Below are 18,333 nucleotides of genomic sequence, written 5' to 3'. Positions count from 1 at the left end.
ACATCAGAATTGGGCGGGGCTTATATTTTGCCTTTTTTCCTTAACATACAGAGCCATCTTTTCACAACAAAAAACTTAGAACACGGTTAAGATGGCACATTTTTGCGCGGAAATATGGATTTTGCAATAATGGGGCGTAGCCTAATTGCAAAATCGATTTTTCCTTATACAAATATTCCATTTTAAACATGTTTTAAGTTTCATGTTGTGAAAATAAGTCTATACATATTAAAACAAAGGGACAAAATGTAAGCCCGCCCACCCGCCCTATCTCAATTGGGATGATTTTTTTAATTCGCCCTGAACGAAGGGGGCGGAGCTTAACTGCAAAATACTTATTTCTTTACAAGAAATTCACAACATATTTTGCCTTATTTTCTTAACATGTGTAGAGTTATATCGACAACAAGAAATTTAGATTAGGATGGACTATGATAGACGAAAATGATAAAAATGACGGGTGATGAGGAATTATGATAGGTAATGATGATGACGGATTATTTCCTATCTATTTATTATTATCTATTAATATTATTATTTATTATGACAGATTATGACAGACTATGGCGGAGAAAATAATAATAAATATGACGTATTATAACGTATTATGACGGGCTATACGGCTGATGACAACAGCTTGCGAAATATTTATATTATTTTGATTTTATATAATTTTTTATTATGACGGATTATGACGGACTATGACGTATTGTGCCGAATTATAATGGACTATGACCAATAATGATGACGATAATGACGAAATATTTACTAAGTGTATCTATTGTGAGGGATGATAACGGATTATGATGCATTATGATGAACATGACAGTTGATGCTGATAGAAATGACAGATTATAACGTATTATGACGGGCTATGACGGATGATGATCATGGTGGTGACGGAATAATTATATTATTTTGATGATAACGGAGTATCTTTTTTATTTATTACTATATTATGTATTTATTTTAACGAATGATGACAAATTATGACGGACTATGACGGATGATAACATATTTTTAGATGGTGTAAGAACTAGTTTATAATAAAAAACTATTCACTTAAACTAAAAAAAAAAACAAAAACTATAGTACTTTGAAAGAAAACCACGTTATGTAAAGTCGAAAAACTTGATGACGTTACCTCAAAAGTTTGCCGAATAAATCCTATCTAAAGTGCACAAAATATGATGAGACAATATTTGTGATTTATCATTCCATTAAAATTTTTTGGATTTGCTTATAGGGGGAGTCTCAAAATAATTAATGACTGAGTCAAATTATTTTATTTATTAAATCGAGATTTGCAAAACTGAATATTTTTAAATCTTGTACACGTTTTGAAGTTATTGCAAGCATGGAAACATTTTAATAAAAATGTATCTGTTTATCAACCCCAAAAAATTGATTACGTCATTTCAAAATTTTGCCGAATAAATCCTTTCGAAAATATGCAAAATATGATCAGACTATACTTGTAATTTATCATTGCATTCATATTTTTTAGATCTGCTTATACAGGATGACTCAAAAAAATTTATGATTCAGTCAAGTTATTATTGATCAAATTACAAACGAGCCGTGACTTCCAGAGTGAAAGCGAATTTATTAAAATATCTCGTCACAGAACTCTAATGAGAAGAATCTATGATGGACATAAAGACACGATTCTGAAAGCGAGGGAAGTACTGTCTAAACTCTTTAGACCAATATTTTTAGAAATGTAAACGTTCAGAAAAAATTGCTATTTATTAAATACATAATTATGTATTACAATATTTTGTGAAAAGATAAACAAGGATGTGTTTTTTGTTGTGGTGTGAATTAACTAAAGCCTTAATATACAGCGTGTGTATATAAAAAACTGTAATAGAACAACCTATATTTTATTCCTTTATCTTACTCAATTTATTTTCTCTTTAATTTTTGTGTATTTATATTGTAGATCATTTCTGCAATTTTTCACTTTTTTTAAGAAACACACCGAAAGAGAGCAAAAAATAAACTAAGAAAAAGTAAAATGCAGGGTTTTCTATTTGAAAAAAGATTAAAATATCGGTATTAGAAAATTTAGTGTTTTAGAATTTTTTATCAACACTCTGTACAATAAAATTTAATTTAATTGTTGATACCACAACAAAACGCGTATCATATTGTGATTTTTTATGAACCCCTGCATTGCTAAAGAAATTCAAGAAAATTGGAATTAGGTGGCAACATCGCATAGGAATTTCACCAAAAATAAACTATACAGGGTGTTATTGAAAGGTACGTACAACAAAATGGACATTTTGTGTTATCAAAATTATAAGGGGAAAATTAATCCTTATCCAACCTTTTTAGACGCTACTGAAAGATAAATATGTAAAATTAATTTATTTAAGTAAATCCGAGCAACTGGAACAATAAAACTTTTGTTAAGAATAAATGTTGCTACAGAAACGAAAGATGATCTTTTTATCAGAGGCGTACAACGAATTTCGACATAAATTTTGATAATTTTTATCTCAAAAAGGAGAACACGTTTACCTGATTTTTTTTTAATTTGTAGCACCCATACTTCGAGACCAATTGCCGATTTTATTTTGTATGTACCTTTCAATAACACGCTGTATATATAGTTATAAAGCTGGTAACGAGACCAATAAGCGTATGCAAAAATATACAACGTGCTGTATTAAAAACAAAATATTGTGCTATGTCTCAAAAACAAAATACTCTGTACAGTCTAAAATCAGTTTAATTTACTTGTATGCTACTGAAAGAACCATACAACCTTAGTTTCGGATTTTTTTCTACCACTAATAATAATTATTAATAATCATAGAGACCGCGAATGTTCAACTGAAAAAGTCATCAAGTTGGCGTTGCTTTTTTGATAAAAGAAAATGTAGCGAAAAACGCATGTGTTTTATTAATCCACTTCACAAGTTTTTACAAGATTAATAGGGGCAAAATCAGTTTTACTTTAGCAAATACTAGGGCCACCCACCCCTCCCCTATTTTCCCAGATGATATGTCATTTGCCGAAATAAGTCTTATCTTAGCAAGTACTAACCCCACCCACCTGCCTCCTATTTTCTCAGAGGATGTGTCATTTGCCAAAATAAGACTTATGTTAGCAAGTACTAGCTCCGCCCACCCGCTTTTTATTTTCTCAGCGGGCAGTATTTGCTAGTAGTTGCTAAGATAAGTCTTATTTTGGCAAATGACATATCCTATGAAAAAATAGAGGCGGGTGGGCGGGGCTAGTGCTTGCTCACATAAGACTGATTTTGCCCCTATTCAACTTGTAAAAACTTGTTAAATTTAGAAGGTGTTAAATTGCGTAGTTCAATAGTAACGAGTTAAATTCCTAAATCTGATTGGAATTTAACAACTCAGTCATTAATTTTTCTGAGACACTTTGTATAAGCAAATTTAAAAAATATTAATTATTTATTAAAAATAAATCACTAGTATAGCCTCATCATATTTTACATATTTAAGATAAGATATATTCAGCAATATTTTGAGGTGACGTCATCAATTTTTAGGGAGGATGAGCAAATACATTTTAATCAAAAATTTATCATGCTTATGATAACTTTAAAACATCTCCAAGATTGCAAAGGATTCGGTTTTGCAGTTCCTGATTAAATAAATAAAATAAATTCACGCATTCATTAATTTTTTTGAGTCACCCTGTTTAAGCAAGTTTAAAATTTAGATAGGATTTATCCGGCAAAATTTTGAGATGACGTCATCAATTTTTTAGAGTGGATAAGCAAATATACTTTGATAAAAAATGTATTATGCTTACCATAAGTTTAAAATATCTGTAGTATTTCAAAGCATTCAGTTCAGATTCAGAAACTAAATTGTAAAATGTTGTTTCATAATTTTGATTTTTTCCAAAAATCCGGACGTTTTGGGTAAAAACTCAACACGGAGTCATAAACTACATGTGTGCGACTATGTTATTTTATACAATTTAAAACCCATTTACTATGTACAATTTTGAAGTGACGTCATCACATTATTGGTGGCGATAATTAGACAAATTTTGGTTAGCGTTTTACCATCTACATGATATTCCTAATGTATTTAAATACAAAATTCGACAACAATCGGTCCATTACTTTCAGAGATTATCTGTCCAATAAAAATCCAGGACGGCAGACAGACAGACGGGCAGACGAACAGACAGACGGAAACGGGAGACCTATTTCTTCGTACTCAGGGCGTCTTGAAACTTCGAGAAAACATAAAATAGCCAATCACTCGATCGACAATTACAATATTTCTTTAGCTTACGTTCGAAAAGTAAAAAATTGCAAAAATTGTAAGTACAAAAAGTTAATCTAAATTAAATTAGATATGATTAAATCTAAGATCAAATTTGTCAGATCATGTTAACAGATGATACAGACAGCAAGATATTTTTGTGGCGCCGCGAGTGTGTAAATAAATTGTTCATAGCTCTGATACAGAGCAGACGTAATACCAATAACGTCATACTTCGATCGGTACTTTCATCTGAGTTTTATGGTTTTGTTGACCTTGACGGTTCAAGGTCTTTCAGATTGTTGTGAAGTTAAGCGCCAAATTTAAGCATATGAACAACCCACGAGTTTATGTTTTTAACTTGGTGAAATTTTGCTAATGAGTGGAAGGGCAATGTTTAATTTTGTTTGTAATGTTATCTCCTCGTCCGGTAATTTTTGTTTACATTTACGCTTTCTCTAGTCTCCTAGCTGTTCCGCTACTTGCGTCTGTGGACTCTTCCCGGTACTTTATTACACAACGTTATAAAAATCCTCACTTTGATAACCACAGGTCATGGTTTGTATTACGATCTTGTGGTAAAAAGTAAAAACAAATGGGTCAAATGTTTTATTTTTCAAAATAGATGTTCATAATAATAAATACATTTTAGCTAACTACATGTAAAATCCACATACGTCTCCGCTCCAGGACATAGATATAAGTCTGGATACAAAAAAGTTTTACTACTGTTTACAACTCGTTCTTTGCAAATATAGTACATGGCTGGTTTCTTTTCGATAGCTCCAGATTGCGCAGTACGGTTACATAGCGGTACTGGATAAGGGGCATGTGGACATTCTGCATTTTCCGCATGTTCGCTACATAAATCATTAGCTACATTGAAGGTATAACCATCTTCACACTCATTCAATATACTTTTGAAATTTGCCCCATCTTTATAACAATAAACAAATTTGTTGTGGTAGAACTGGTGCGGAAAAACTCCCACTTGATGACACTCAAATGGCAGTTCAGTAACTCCAGAACAAAAAGGGTCAGGGTTGCTATCACAGACATCGACGACACAATATGATGGAGGTTTACAATTTCCCAGTTGGGTTTTGTTGTAAGTACCATTCCCTATATCAACACATCCTACCAAACTGGTACATGTTTCACAGAGAGGTCCAGGACTAGTACATTCCCTGGGTGTGCATGAGGTAGACAAAGGTATACGATAGTCTACTGGATTTTCTGCAATGCAGTAAGCCAAAAGCTGGAACAAATAAATGTCACATAAAGAATCTACCACAAAGTTACAAATATTATATATATTATAGATATAGATTAAAGTGATGACTTACCACCAAAGAGACAAGGGTCGCTAGTTTCATGATTTCAGTCCACAAATTTGTTCACACGTTTAAAAAATGTCGTAGATTACGAGCAGTTTTATAGTACTTGTTTTTTAAACTGTCATCAAAAACTGATTGTAGTAACATGCATTTTCGTAAAAAACGCCGATACTTTACGAAATGATAATAGCAAAATTATGTTTATTTGTGATTGATGATCTGATAACAACAAGCTTTTCGCTTTTACTCATTCTATTAATGTAGCCACTTCATGATGTTTGTCAATATGTGTTTTGTCTTTGCAAAATTAAATAGGGAATTTAATAAAACACTACAGTTGTATACCTTTCTCCTTTTAATCATGAGTTAAGCTACAATTTTTTATGTTATCAGTAAATTTGTGTGGAAGGACATTTAGACGACCACTATTTCAGGAATTTTGCGAAACACCGTCCTCTAAACATTTATCAATTAGTAAATTTCGAAATATTTGAGAGACAATATAAGTAGTTATTTATGTTATAAGGAGTTATTTGAGTTTTTCGCTGTGACAATTTGTGTTAATTTTGCAAATTCCGAAACCAAAATGTGCGATTCAGACTCAGTTTACCTTCTGATATATTGCTACTTTTTAAGTTGCTGCTTCAGGGGAATATACTGGACATTACTTCAGGAGCTGTTCTGCCTTCTTGGTAGCAGATTTCGACGCAGATCTTCTTGCAGTGAAACGTCATGAGAAAGAACTGAATAGAACATTTGATTACAATATTTTATTTATACATATTTGTAGTAAATTTTGAACAGTTTTATATTGTTAGTCCTTGCTGACCCAGAATTGACACAGTGTTTCTGGTACTACTAGATTTTTGTGGTGAATCAACAGGACACGAGTCTTCACTTTTATCAAATCCAACTGTTTTATTGCAAATAGAAATAAAAAATGATGTTAATATTCGTGTCGCCGATTCTATGTTGTTGCCTAGAAGGTCATCAGCATAACTTTTGGTCACTTTTGATGACTTCCAGCCACCATGTCTTTTTATTTGGAGCAGTCCGCACTTGTGTCAGCTAACAATGTCACCGAAGGCCCGCGGAGGTAATGGTGTGTAAATAAATTAGGATTATCTAAAATTAAATCAGTAGCAATTATTTGGGACAAACGGCCACTTTATTATCGCTAACCAGTGAAAAGTTCTTGTCATGTGAGTTTTGGTGTCGGAAATTTTGACTTTTTTCCTTCAAGATTATTTTCTTAGCTTATTAGCTAATAAATTTCATTTCGACAAGCCCCAGACAAGCAGCAAAGCAATCTAGAATAATGTCAAGGTCTAGAGTAAACTGATTAAAAATATAACTAACTGGGTAGTGATTAGTCAGATTCTTTAAGACATTTTAAAACTTGATTTCCTGACAAATTTTCGACTTTCTTGGTTTTATATCCAATGGTTCATTGCTTCAAGAATCCAACTAATTTAATACATTTGGAAATATTGGTGTTTACTCTCACGAGAAGTGTTTTTTTTTAACGTACTATAGATAAACCATAGGCTTTTGGGTTTGACACTTTTATTTTCACAAAACCATTAAATTTTTTTATTCAATTTTGACATGTAAACAAACGTTTTTTTTGCCGTCAGTAGGCCACTAAAACTTTGGTTTATCCGGTAGCACCATAAAATTTTTAAACCGCTAGCGAAATATAGTATATTATTAGCCAAGGTTGCAGAGCCAAGCATTCTAGACCGAGCGCAAATTAGAACCCGAGACGCGCAGCGTCGAGGGCTCTAAGTGCGAGGTCTAGAAGTGGCTTTGCAACCGTGGTTAATATACTATTTTTTTCACTAGTAGAAACCATAAGACAATAAACTGAAAAATAAACGTTAAATTTTTTGACGCAACGTGATTTTGTTTTGATTTCTAATCAAACTTGATCTAAATCTTCAACACAAAGAAAATCGTTTATACTTGTCGCTGAGTTAATCATTTTATCTTCTACCGTCTACCAACTACCATGCGTATACTCAAGTAATATTTGTAGCACACATTTGTTCATTTTTTAAGAAATAATCACATCAAACATTGCGTACATAACCTCAATTTTTCTTTTTGAACCCGTGGTAGCAAAAGTTGAATTTGCTACCACTAAATGAGTTGACATTTGCATGCGTCCAGGCTGCTAGTGAAAAAAAATTTTTATTTTGCTGTTTTAAAACCATGGTTACCATTTCTGTAATTTCTCCAGTGTCTTGCTGTATTCTATGGTCTTGCTGCTCTTTCCATCTAAAGAACTTTTGATACACTTTCTGATCTGGTCTTTTCTGGGAGCAAGTTTTGTCGTTAGAATCTTGCATGATTTTGCAATTTTTCGATAATTTTAGTTTGTTTAAAATAAACAAACACCGTCGCCAGAGTCACATATTACACACACACACCTGATACTGTACACTAAATTCTACGCATATAAAACTTTTATTTGGTCGCTGTCAATTCTGACGTTTCTCGAATGTGAACTTTGAATCACCAATTTTTTCACAATTTGGGACTTGGGGTTGTCAAAATTGAATAAAATTTTGTATTACACTCGCATACGCCGCTCTCGCCTTAAACTGACCGCTCATTAAACATTCACTTTAACCGCTTGTATAATAAATAACTATTAACGTTTGGAAGTATGTCAAACCTAGTTATTAAAATGATTCACTTTTGACACATGTCAACGAGATGGAAAGCCAACTTTTAAAAGCAGTCGTATGCAAACTACCTTACTGTATTATTAAATTTACTTCATTAAAAAACTGCTTTTATGACATTTCTTGAAAAAAATACTTATATATTATCGAGCTCAAACTTTAAATTTGTAGCACCGTAATACAACGCTTTTAGATGTAGGAAAGATTCATTACTTTGCTACAATAAAATGTTAACCGATTTATTCTACCTTAAGATTTTTTTTCAACAAAAGATCTTCTACGGGTTCTATGTGTAAAAAAGACCTAGTGAAAAATTTAACTGTGAGCATTTAATAACGTTTCAAAAATAGTGGTTTGGACATACAGGGTGATGAAAAATGTCTTATAAGCTCGATGGTACGTTGTTAAGAAGGCTCTGACGAACTCGAAAAAAAAAAAGGTCTTATTCCTTGTATCAAACTTTTGAAAAATTAAACTTGACGATTAACTTATTCGTAATTCTGGTTTGTTTTAACGAACATGTCTAATGGGCAGTTGAATAATTAGTTATTAATAATTCAATAATAATTCGTTAGAATATGAACCACAATGTCATTTTTTACTTTTGACAGTTAGTCAAAGTTGCGAAGTACGAAGAAATAGGTCTCCCGTTTCCGTCTGTTTGTCCGTCTGTTCGCCTATCTTCCGCCCCGGATTTTTATTCGACAGATAATCTCCGAAAGTACTGGACCGATTGTTGCGAAATTTTGTATTTATATTACGAATATCATGCAGATGGTAAAACGCTAACCAAACTTTGTCTAATCATCCCCACCAATAATATGATGACGTCAGTTCCAAATTGTACATAGTGTTGAGTTTTTACCCGAAACCTCCAGATTTTTGGGGAAAAAAGTCAAAATTATAAAACAACATTTTGCATTTTAATTTTGAGACTGCAAAATCGAATGCTTTGAAATCTTGCAGATGTTTGACAGTTATGGTAAGCATGATAAATTTTTAATCAAAATATATTTGCTTATCCCCTCCAAAAAATTGATAACGTCATCTCAAAGTTTTACCAAAGAAATCTTAAAAGTGCAAAATATGTGGAGTGTCTTTTCATTGCAGTAATATTTTTTTAGATTTGCCTATACAAGGTGTCTCAAAAAAATTAATGACTGAGTCGATTTATTTTATTGCTTAAAACAGAAACTGCAAAACAATATGTTTTGAAATCTTGAAGTTATTATAAGCATGGTAACTTTTTAATCAAAATGTGCAAAATATGATGAGTTTTTAACGACTCACTCTATTGTCCTAGAAAATTTTAGGAATAAAATACTGTTATTTTTAGTATTACACTGCACCAATCCAAGTTGATATACAAGCTGGATATGTTTCATTGTACTTTAGGTGCGAGGGAAGTTCTGTGGAAACAACTTTCGACCATTTTTGTAATCATTTTTTTGAGCCTTATTAACAGCGCACCATCGAGCTTAAACATCAATTTTTTACCACCCTATATAATAAAAATGATACTTTTCACTAAATTGTATGTGTTTCCCTGGTAGGTGGATCTAATTCCAACAAATGGCATTAAAGAAATGATATTTAAAAAACGGTAGGAAGAATAAAGGCAGATTTGGTTTTAATAAAATTTGACGTATGGTAAAAAAAATTAGAGCTCTAAATAACATATCCGAAAGTATTCCATGTGAAAAACATAAACGGCTATTTTTTGGATATTTTCGAACTTCAGACACGTTAATGCAATTTTGGAATTATGGGAATAATGTTGGGCACACTGGTGTTACTGAAATATTTTATTAGTAAACAGAAATAGTTGAAGTCCACTGGAATTTTCTAGAACTTTCTGGAAGTTAAATGGCCAAAATTATTTGTGAATGTTACTTACAATTTTAAAATGATTTAGCTAGGGCAACATTTATATTTCTTCGTGTATTTTCAGTATATTAAAAAAAATGGTCTTAAGAGTTTAGACAGTACTTCCCTCGCTGTCGGGAACGTGACGCTGCAAACCTATTATGTCTTTTTACTTCCCGAGCGTAAGCAAAGGAAGTATTGTAATCGAGTCCGTCGGCCGACTCTCTCCTTTTACGTTTTCTCGATCTTTCATGACCCCTAGAAGACGAAGAAATAGGTCTCCCATTTCCGTCTGTCTGTCCGTCTGTCCGTCTGTCCGTCTGTCCGTCCGTCTGTCTGTCCGTCTGCCGTCCCGGATTTTTATTAGACAGATAATCTCCGAAAGTACTCGACCGATTGTTGTGAAATTTTGTACTTATATTAAGAATATCATGTAGATGGTAAAACGCTAACCAAAATTTGTCTAATCATCCCCACCACTAATGCGATGACGTCACTTCAAAATTGTACATAGTAAATGGGTTTTCAATTGTATAAAATAACAAAGTCCTACACATGTAGTTTACAACTCTGAATCGACTTTTCACCCGAAACGTCCAGATTTTTGGAAAAAAAATCAAAATTATGAAACAACATTTTGAAATTTAATTTTTAATCTGCTAACCAGAATGCTTTGAAATGTTGCAGATGTTTTAAGGCTATAAAGAGCATCATAAATCTTTAGTCAAAAAATATTTGCTTATCCCCTCCAAAAACTTGATGACGTCAGCTCAAAAGTTTGTGGAATAAATCACATCTAAAATGTACAAAATATGATGAGTCTGTACTTGTGATCTATCACTCCATTCATATTTTTTGGATTTGCATATACAGGGTGACTCAAAAAAATTAATGAATGCGTAAATATATTTTATTGATTTAATCAGGAACTACAAAACCGAATGCTCTGAAATCTTGCAGATGTTTTAAGGTCATAAAGAGCATAATAAATGTTTAGTCAAAATATATTTGCTTATCCCCTCCAAAAACTTGATGACGTCAGCTCGAAAGTTTGCCGAATTAATCATATCTAAAATGTACAAAATATGATGAGCCTGTACTTGTCATTTATCACTCCATTCATATTTTTTGGATTTGCATATACAGAGTGAATCAAAAAAATTAATGAATGCGTAAATATATTTTATTGATTTAATCAGGAACTACAAAACGGAATGCTCTGACATCTTGCACATGTTTTAAGGTTATAAAGAGCATAATAAATGTTTAGTCAAAATATATTTGCTTATCCCCTCCAAAAACTTGATGACGTCAGCTCGAAAATTTGCCAAATAAATCATATCTAAAATGTACAAAATATGATCAGTCTGTACTTGTGATCTATCACTCCATTCATATTTTTTGAATTTGCATATACAGGGTGATTCAAGAAAATAAATGAAAGCGTAAATTTATTTTACTGATTTACTCAGGAACTACAAAACCGAATGCTTCGAAATCTTGAAGATATTTTAAAACTATCATAAGCATGGTAAATTTTTGATCAAAATGTATTTGGTCGTCCCCCCTAAAAAATTTATGACGTCACCACAAAAATTTGCTGAATAAATCCTATCTAAAATGTACAAAATATGGTGAGTCTCTTCTTGTGATTTATCATTCCATTCAAATTTTTTCGATTTGCATATACAGGGTGACTCAAAAAAATTAATGAAGGCGTGAATTTATTTTATCGATTTAATCAGGAATTACAAAACCGAATGCTTTGAAATCTTGGGAATATTTTAAAGTTATTATAAGCATGGTAAACTTTTGTTCAAAATGTATTTGTTCATCCCTCCTAAAAAAATTGATGACGTCACCCTTAAATTTTGCTGAATAAATCCTATCTAAAATGCAAAAAATATGATGAGTTTGTACTTGTGATATATCATTCCATTCATATTTTTTAGATTTTCTTAAGAGGTGGTTCAAAAAAATTTATGTAGTCAATTTATTTTATTGATTAAATTAAAGGCAACACTCATTATTAGTATTACACCCCAACCAACCCAATTTGGTAGACACAAAATTTGTTAAAGGAAAAACTCGGTTGAAACATAAGGGTAGCACGCTTATTTACATCGACTTTAACATTACAGACCTGCATTTGTTTTATGCGTTCACTTGGTTCCGCGAATGTGGAATAGACATGTTTATAATCAACCAATTGTGAATTTCACCGTCAAGAATTAAAATAAAACCCAATGTTTTATATAATAAGCGGAAGTCGAAGCAATAAAACCGATGGTCGTTTTGTTTACAGTTTCTCTGTTTGACTCTCACGTATGCTGTTACGCTTGTCATCTTAAATTAAGAATGTTTATACATAAACGATTTTCAGTTGCCTTTCATATTACCAGACAGCGGATTTTTGTCGGGCTACGTCACGTTTAATCGGTACTAATTCCATAAATATAATTAACGATTTATTAATCAAACGACTAAGTAAATGAGAACGGGAATTAACAGCAGAGTGCAACGAAACAGCGTTATTCTAATCTCAAATAAACGAAGTGCAGTCCGCAACCGCAATGAATTCGCATCCCGCACGAGCCGTACCGAGTTTGGCCTTGCCTAGCCCGACAGAAATCCGCTCTCTAGATATTACACACCGGCGCCGTATACCTGAGTAAATTGTTTCGTTATTTTATTGATTATAAGAAATCAATATTCAAAACGACCCAATTCATTTTCCCGAAAATTTGGGAATACAATAATTTTATTCTTAGTATTACACTACATCTATCCCAACTGTTGATGACGTCATCACAATTTTTTTTTAAATTCCCACTACAAAAATGTAATGAGAAAAAAAAACACAATAGGCATGCAGTCGTCAAGTTTCCGACAGCGAGGGAAGTACTGTCTAAACTCTTTAGACCAATTTTTTGTATTACATTTTTGTAATTCTTGATTTAATCAATAAAATTAATTGACTCAGTCATTAATTTTTTTTCAGACACCCTGTATAAGCAAATCTAAAAAATATTAATGCAGTGATAAATCACAAGTATAGACTCATCATTCTTTACACATTTAAGCATTTTTTCAGCAAAATTTTGCGGTGGCGTCATTAATTTTTTAGGGGGGGATGAGCAAATACATTTTGACTAAAAATTTACCATGCCTATGATAATTTTAAAAGATGTCCAAGATTTCAAAGCATTCGGTTTTGTAGTTCCTGATTAAATCAATAAAATAAATTCGCACATTCATTAATTTTTTTGAGTCACCCTGAATATACAAATCCAAAAAATATGAATGGAATGATAAATCACAAGTACAGACTCATCATATTTTGCACATTTTTTTGGAGGGGATAAGTAAATATATTTTGATTAAAAATTTATCGTGCTTGTCATAACTGTAAACCATCTGCAAGATTTCAAAGTATTCGGTTTTGCAGATTCAAAATTAAATTGCAAAATGTTGTTTCATGATTTTCATTTTTTTTCCAAAAATCTGGACGTTTCGGGTAAAAGCTCAATTCAGAGTCATAAACTACATGTATAGGACTATGTTATTTTATACAATTTAAAACCCAGTTACTATGTACAATTTTGAACTGACGTCATCGCATTAGTGGTGGGGATGATTGGACAAATTTTGGTTAGTGTTTTACCATCTACATGATATTCCTAATATAAATACAAAATTTCGCAACAATCGGTTCAGTACTTTCGGAGATTATCTGTCTAATAAAAATCCGGGACGGCAGACAGACGGACAGACGGACAGACAGACGGAAACGGGAGACCTATTTCTTCGTCCTCTAAGGGTCATGAAAGGCCGAGAAAACGTAAAAGTAGAGAGTCGACCGACGGACTCGATTACAATACTTCCTTTGCTTACGCTCGGGAAGTAAAAATTGTGAAAATAAGCAATTCTCGAAAAATATCGATAACAGCCCACTCCTTACAAACAATACAATACAACGAAATTTAAAAACTTTAACAAGATGTAACCATTAGAGAGATCTTTATGTGAAAGTTTAATAACTCTCTCCACAAAGGTTGGGAAAAATACGCTTAGCTTAAACATCTGTAATCAAGTAACCTAAAAATTTTTAAAAAGCAAAGTTAAAACTGAATAATGATTGTTTGTTGTCAATTAACACCCGTTTAAACTAGTTTTCCAAAATAGTACTTTACTAGTATCTACAATATTTTATTAATTTTCCTCAAGTGAATTTCTTTTCCCTAAAGTCTTACTCCCCCCATTTATGGAAAACGCGACTCGTAACTGACGATCACGTTATTCTAACATGTTACATAAGCTAGGTACACTTTTTCAGTTTCGTTGTTTCAGAAGTCCTTTTTAAGTAATTTTTCAGTGTATCTTATGAAAATCGTTTAGAAATTAAGAAAGTATTACTTATAGCACCCTACAGGCTCTAAAGTCGCATGGCACGTGTCTTAGACTCCGAATTATTTGAGAATAGCATAGGTGCAGTTAACCCCACCTGCAGTTTGAAAGTGGACTCGACTGGTGGTGTTCTCTTCTGCGCACTCTGACATTGCTACTTTTAAATAATTTGTCGCGTTCATTTGGAGAATGCTTTAGTCATTTTTTTCAGATATTTGAGTTGAAGAGGTTTATCCTTACACTTGTAATATTACAAAAAAATTAATTTATCAACTTAAGTGACACACAGCTGAAAATAATACTAAAAAGGATAGGTTTTATTCACGGGCGAAAAATTAACTACAGAAGACATTGAACAAACGAGAGCACAGCGAATGAATAAAATCTCTTTATTCATGAATGGCATACAAAATTTACATTAAAAACAACTTGTTGTAATGTGGATGAATACAAATTTTGTCACTCATTCTGGGTTGATAATAAATATTAATTAGCGCTTTTACAAATAAATTTGTAAGTAAGGCTACGATTTTCGTTTGAATATGTTGCAATCTTGAGACCACAAATGTATTTCGTACCACAGTGTAAGTGCATTGCTATTTTAATCACGTGATTACTGAAAATCTAGACATTAAATAAACCAGCTGTGCAAATATAAAATGCACATCAGAGAAGTTACTGGAATCAAATATTTATCCTAATTAAAACTAATTACACAAAAAAAGATATTTTTCTTCTTCTTATTATTATTATTATATAAATTTAGTACAATGCAACAGAATTACAAAAATTGGAAGTCCTTTTAAACGTATAGAGATCTAAAATAATATAATAAACAAACTGTATGAACACGTTAATAATATTATATTGTACAAACATATTATTAGAAAACTGAACAATAACAAAAATAAAATTCTTCATTTTCAGTTTAACTTTTTTCTTGGAGATTGTAAGACGTACACATAAAATCCTTATATTCTTGTCCTCCAGGACATAAGTATAAGTAAGGATAAAGCGCACTCTTATTTGAGTCATAGGTTCGTTCCTTACATATATAATACATGGCAGGCTTCTGTTCCAAAGCTCCAGATTGTCCTAGAATGTGACATATCGGTACTGGATATGGTTCTTGTGGACATTCCGCATGTGCCATAACCTCGCTACATAAATCATTGGCTAGATTAAAGCTAAATCCGTCTTCGCACACATTTGAGTAAGCTTTTAAATCTGAATCATCGTCAACACAAAGAACGAATCTGTTATGATAAAAAGGATCGGGGAAACTTCCAACCTGGTTGCATGGAAATGACAGCTCGGTAGCACCAGCACAGAAAGGATCATAGTCACTAGTACACACCTCATGGACACAATGCGTTGGTGAGTTACAAGTTGCCAATTGGTGTTTCCCGTAAGTACCATTCGCTAGTTCAACACATGCTACCAAACTGGAACACGTTTCGCAGAGAGGTCCAGGGCTAATGCACTCCCTTGGTGTACAACTGCTTGCGAGAGGTATACGATAATCTATCAGCTTTTCTGAGGTACAGCAGGTCAGAATCTGGAGCAAATATATTCAAAATAATGTTCTGATATGCTAGAGCAGCGGTTCCCAACCATGTATAAATTAGCCCAATTTACGACACCCGTCTGAAAAAGATTATCCGTTTTCCCTGTCTTAGGTTTTTCTAATAGCAATGCATGGTTGGGAACTGCTAAATTACAGAAACACATTTAGACCGATGCAATGGGTAAAACTTACCGTAAAAGAGATAAATGTAACTAATTTCATGATTTCAAACTAGAAATTCTTTTTATTTTGACACAGAACAATGAAAATTGTTTTATTATACTCTGCTTGGTTCTTACTAATCCCTCTACTATATTGCTTAAAAAAATCAGTGTAATTATATCTCACCAAAAACACTTATTACTGTTCTATTTTTGTCAAAAATTCAGATAAGTTTACGAAATAATAACAGCAAAAGTATGTTTGTTTATTTATGATTTCTGATAACAATTTGGCAACTTTTCGATTGTTTATTCTCTGTTCCCAGAAATCTTATGTGCAGTTAACACTTGTAAATCTCAGGACTTGATTAAACTTGATCATGTGATCGTTTAATTGAGTGATAAGTGCACCTGTTAACGAGTCAAAAAAAAATCAAAATCCTAAAATTACAGCATACAAATTCGTCTGCTATTATTTTTTAATCGGACCCCATCCTCAAGAGCTAGCGTAACTACCAATCATTTATCCGCGCATCACTTGAAAAGTGACCTACACTACTCTGACCTACTGGTGCTAACCTATTCTGGCTGATATGATCACACTGTTTGAGAAACTTGGAACAATACAACATGTTCCTAACAAAATAGCTTTTTGTATTTTGACAATTATCGAATAAGTTAAGTGTAAATAGTCTGTATAAGTGTTAGAAACTCGATGTTACGTTGTTAAGAAGGCTATGAAGAATAAAAAAAAGTGTAAAAAAATCCTTGAACCAAATTTTTTAATATATTAAACTTCAAATTTGAAGAATAATAATTGCCAAAAATGACATCTATCAACACTAAAAAATGATGTTGTGGATCGTATTCTAACAAATTATTTATAAATTATTAATAACTAACGGGTCAATTTCAAGTTGGATTTGCGATTTCGCAAGTCCCCGTTGCCATGGAAGATACGATGACAGCAGTCGCGAGGACGAATCAAATCGCGAATCACAACAACTGTCATCGAAATTTTTATTTTATTTTTTATTTTTATTTTTATTCTATTACGTCCCCCAACAGGCACCGAGGCCCAATTACAGGGGAACGGGACATACACGTTACACCCAGAGCCATGGCGGGAATCGAACCCACGACCCAAGGTGTAGCGGGCAAGCATGATGCTAACTAACCCACCCCGGGTCCTCAAATTACTTGGCACTAGCGATTTCGCAAATCCAACTTGTTACCCCCTAAGTTAGTTTAGGAGTAATAACAACCAAATAATAACTAAGGTAGTTTCAGAGATTATCTGTCTAATAAAAATCGACACAGACAAACATCAAAGGACAAAGAGACAGACAGATGAAAACAGAAGACTTATTTTTTTACTCTAGAGGTCATGAAACGTCGAGAAAACATAAAAGTAACCATTCAGAGGATGGACCTTAATATTTCCTTAGCTTATGCTCGGAAAGTAAAAATTCATACATTTATACACAAATTACTTGTAGACAAACTTGAATTCCTTATAGTGTATCAATCTATAAGCTATGGCGCTGTTCCAACGAGGATGGTACACATAGGTTTTTAGTTATACACTAATGTGAAAAATAGCGGGTAAAGAATTTCTGAACACGAAGACCTGCTTTAGACAAAATATCTGGAATGTTAACTGCAACGTTAGTCAATTTATTCAAGTTATGTTGTAATACACCAACTTTAGTAAGAGTCTTCATAACTCAAATTATAAATAATCCATCTGCTTTAGGTAATGGAGTAAAAGGCATATAGTTTTTACGCGAGAGATCATTAATAAATACGTTAAAAGACACAGGACCGAAACGATCCCTGAAAAACAACAAAAGAAATAAATAAGTTTTTCCCCCAAGCTAATCCTTATTCTAGTTCTAAATAATACTCCTAATAAATAATCATAATAATAAAATTTTTAAACTAGAAGTGAATCTGACTCCGCTATGTCTAGAATTTCTGTAGTAAATTTTAGTTAGTCATCCAGAAAGGAAACCATCCCAGTGTCGGATTGAGGACAT

At 32.6% G+C, this 18,333-nt stretch overlaps 2 protein-coding genes across 2 annotated transcripts; both read right to left on the bottom strand.

Moving 5' to 3' along the window:
- Positions 1–4,862: 4,862 nt before the first annotated feature.
- LOC135132676 (uncharacterized) lies at positions 4,863–5,745 on the bottom strand. Its single transcript, XM_064060842.1, has 2 exons — positions 5,613–5,745; positions 4,863–5,524 (listed from the first exon to the last, which is right to left on the bottom strand). The coding sequence occupies exons 1-2, from the start codon at positions 5,640–5,642 to the stop codon at positions 4,919–4,921; spliced, it is 636 nt and encodes a 211-aa protein (XP_063916912.1). The 5' UTR covers positions 5,643–5,745; the 3' UTR covers positions 4,863–4,918.
- A 9,666-nt stretch (positions 5,746–15,411) lies between these two features.
- On the bottom strand, positions 15,412–16,446 carry LOC135132802 (uncharacterized). The gene is made up of 2 exons (XM_064061006.1): positions 16,326–16,446; positions 15,412–16,124 (listed from the first exon to the last, which is right to left on the bottom strand). Exons 1-2 carry the CDS (start codon positions 16,353–16,355, stop codon positions 15,495–15,497), a joined length of 660 nt encoding a protein of 219 aa, XP_063917076.1. The 5' UTR covers positions 16,356–16,446; the 3' UTR covers positions 15,412–15,494.
- Between the last annotated feature and the right edge of the window lie 1,887 nt (positions 16,447–18,333).

Source organism: Zophobas morio, unplaced genomic scaffold (assembly GCF_036711695.1).
Source record: "Zophobas morio isolate AGI-343-1 ecotype UQ-CSIRO unplaced genomic scaffold, CSIRO_AGI_Zmor_V1 ptg000021l, whole genome shotgun sequence".
NCBI classification, from domain to species: Eukaryota; Metazoa; Arthropoda; class Insecta; order Coleoptera; family Tenebrionidae; genus Zophobas; species Zophobas morio.
The sequence above is the reverse complement of the archived record's forward strand: the minus strand, read 5'-3'. Positions and strand labels throughout refer to the sequence as shown.

Bases quoted from the DNA above. Each gene is read 5' to 3' on its own strand.
- LOC135132802 (XM_064061006.1), bottom strand. From the start codon at position 16,355: ATGAAATTAGTTACATTTATCTCTTTTACG. The intron at 16,125-16,325 runs GTAAGTTTTACC...TATTTGCTCCAG, and splicing joins TTACATTTATCTCTTTTACG to ATTCTGACCTGCTGTACCTC.
- LOC135132676 (XM_064060842.1), bottom strand. From the start codon at position 5,642: ATGAAACTAGCGACCCTTGTCTCTTTGGTG. The intron at 5,525-5,612 runs GTAAGTCATCAC...TATTTGTTCCAG, and splicing joins CGACCCTTGTCTCTTTGGTG to CTTTTGGCTTACTGCATTGC.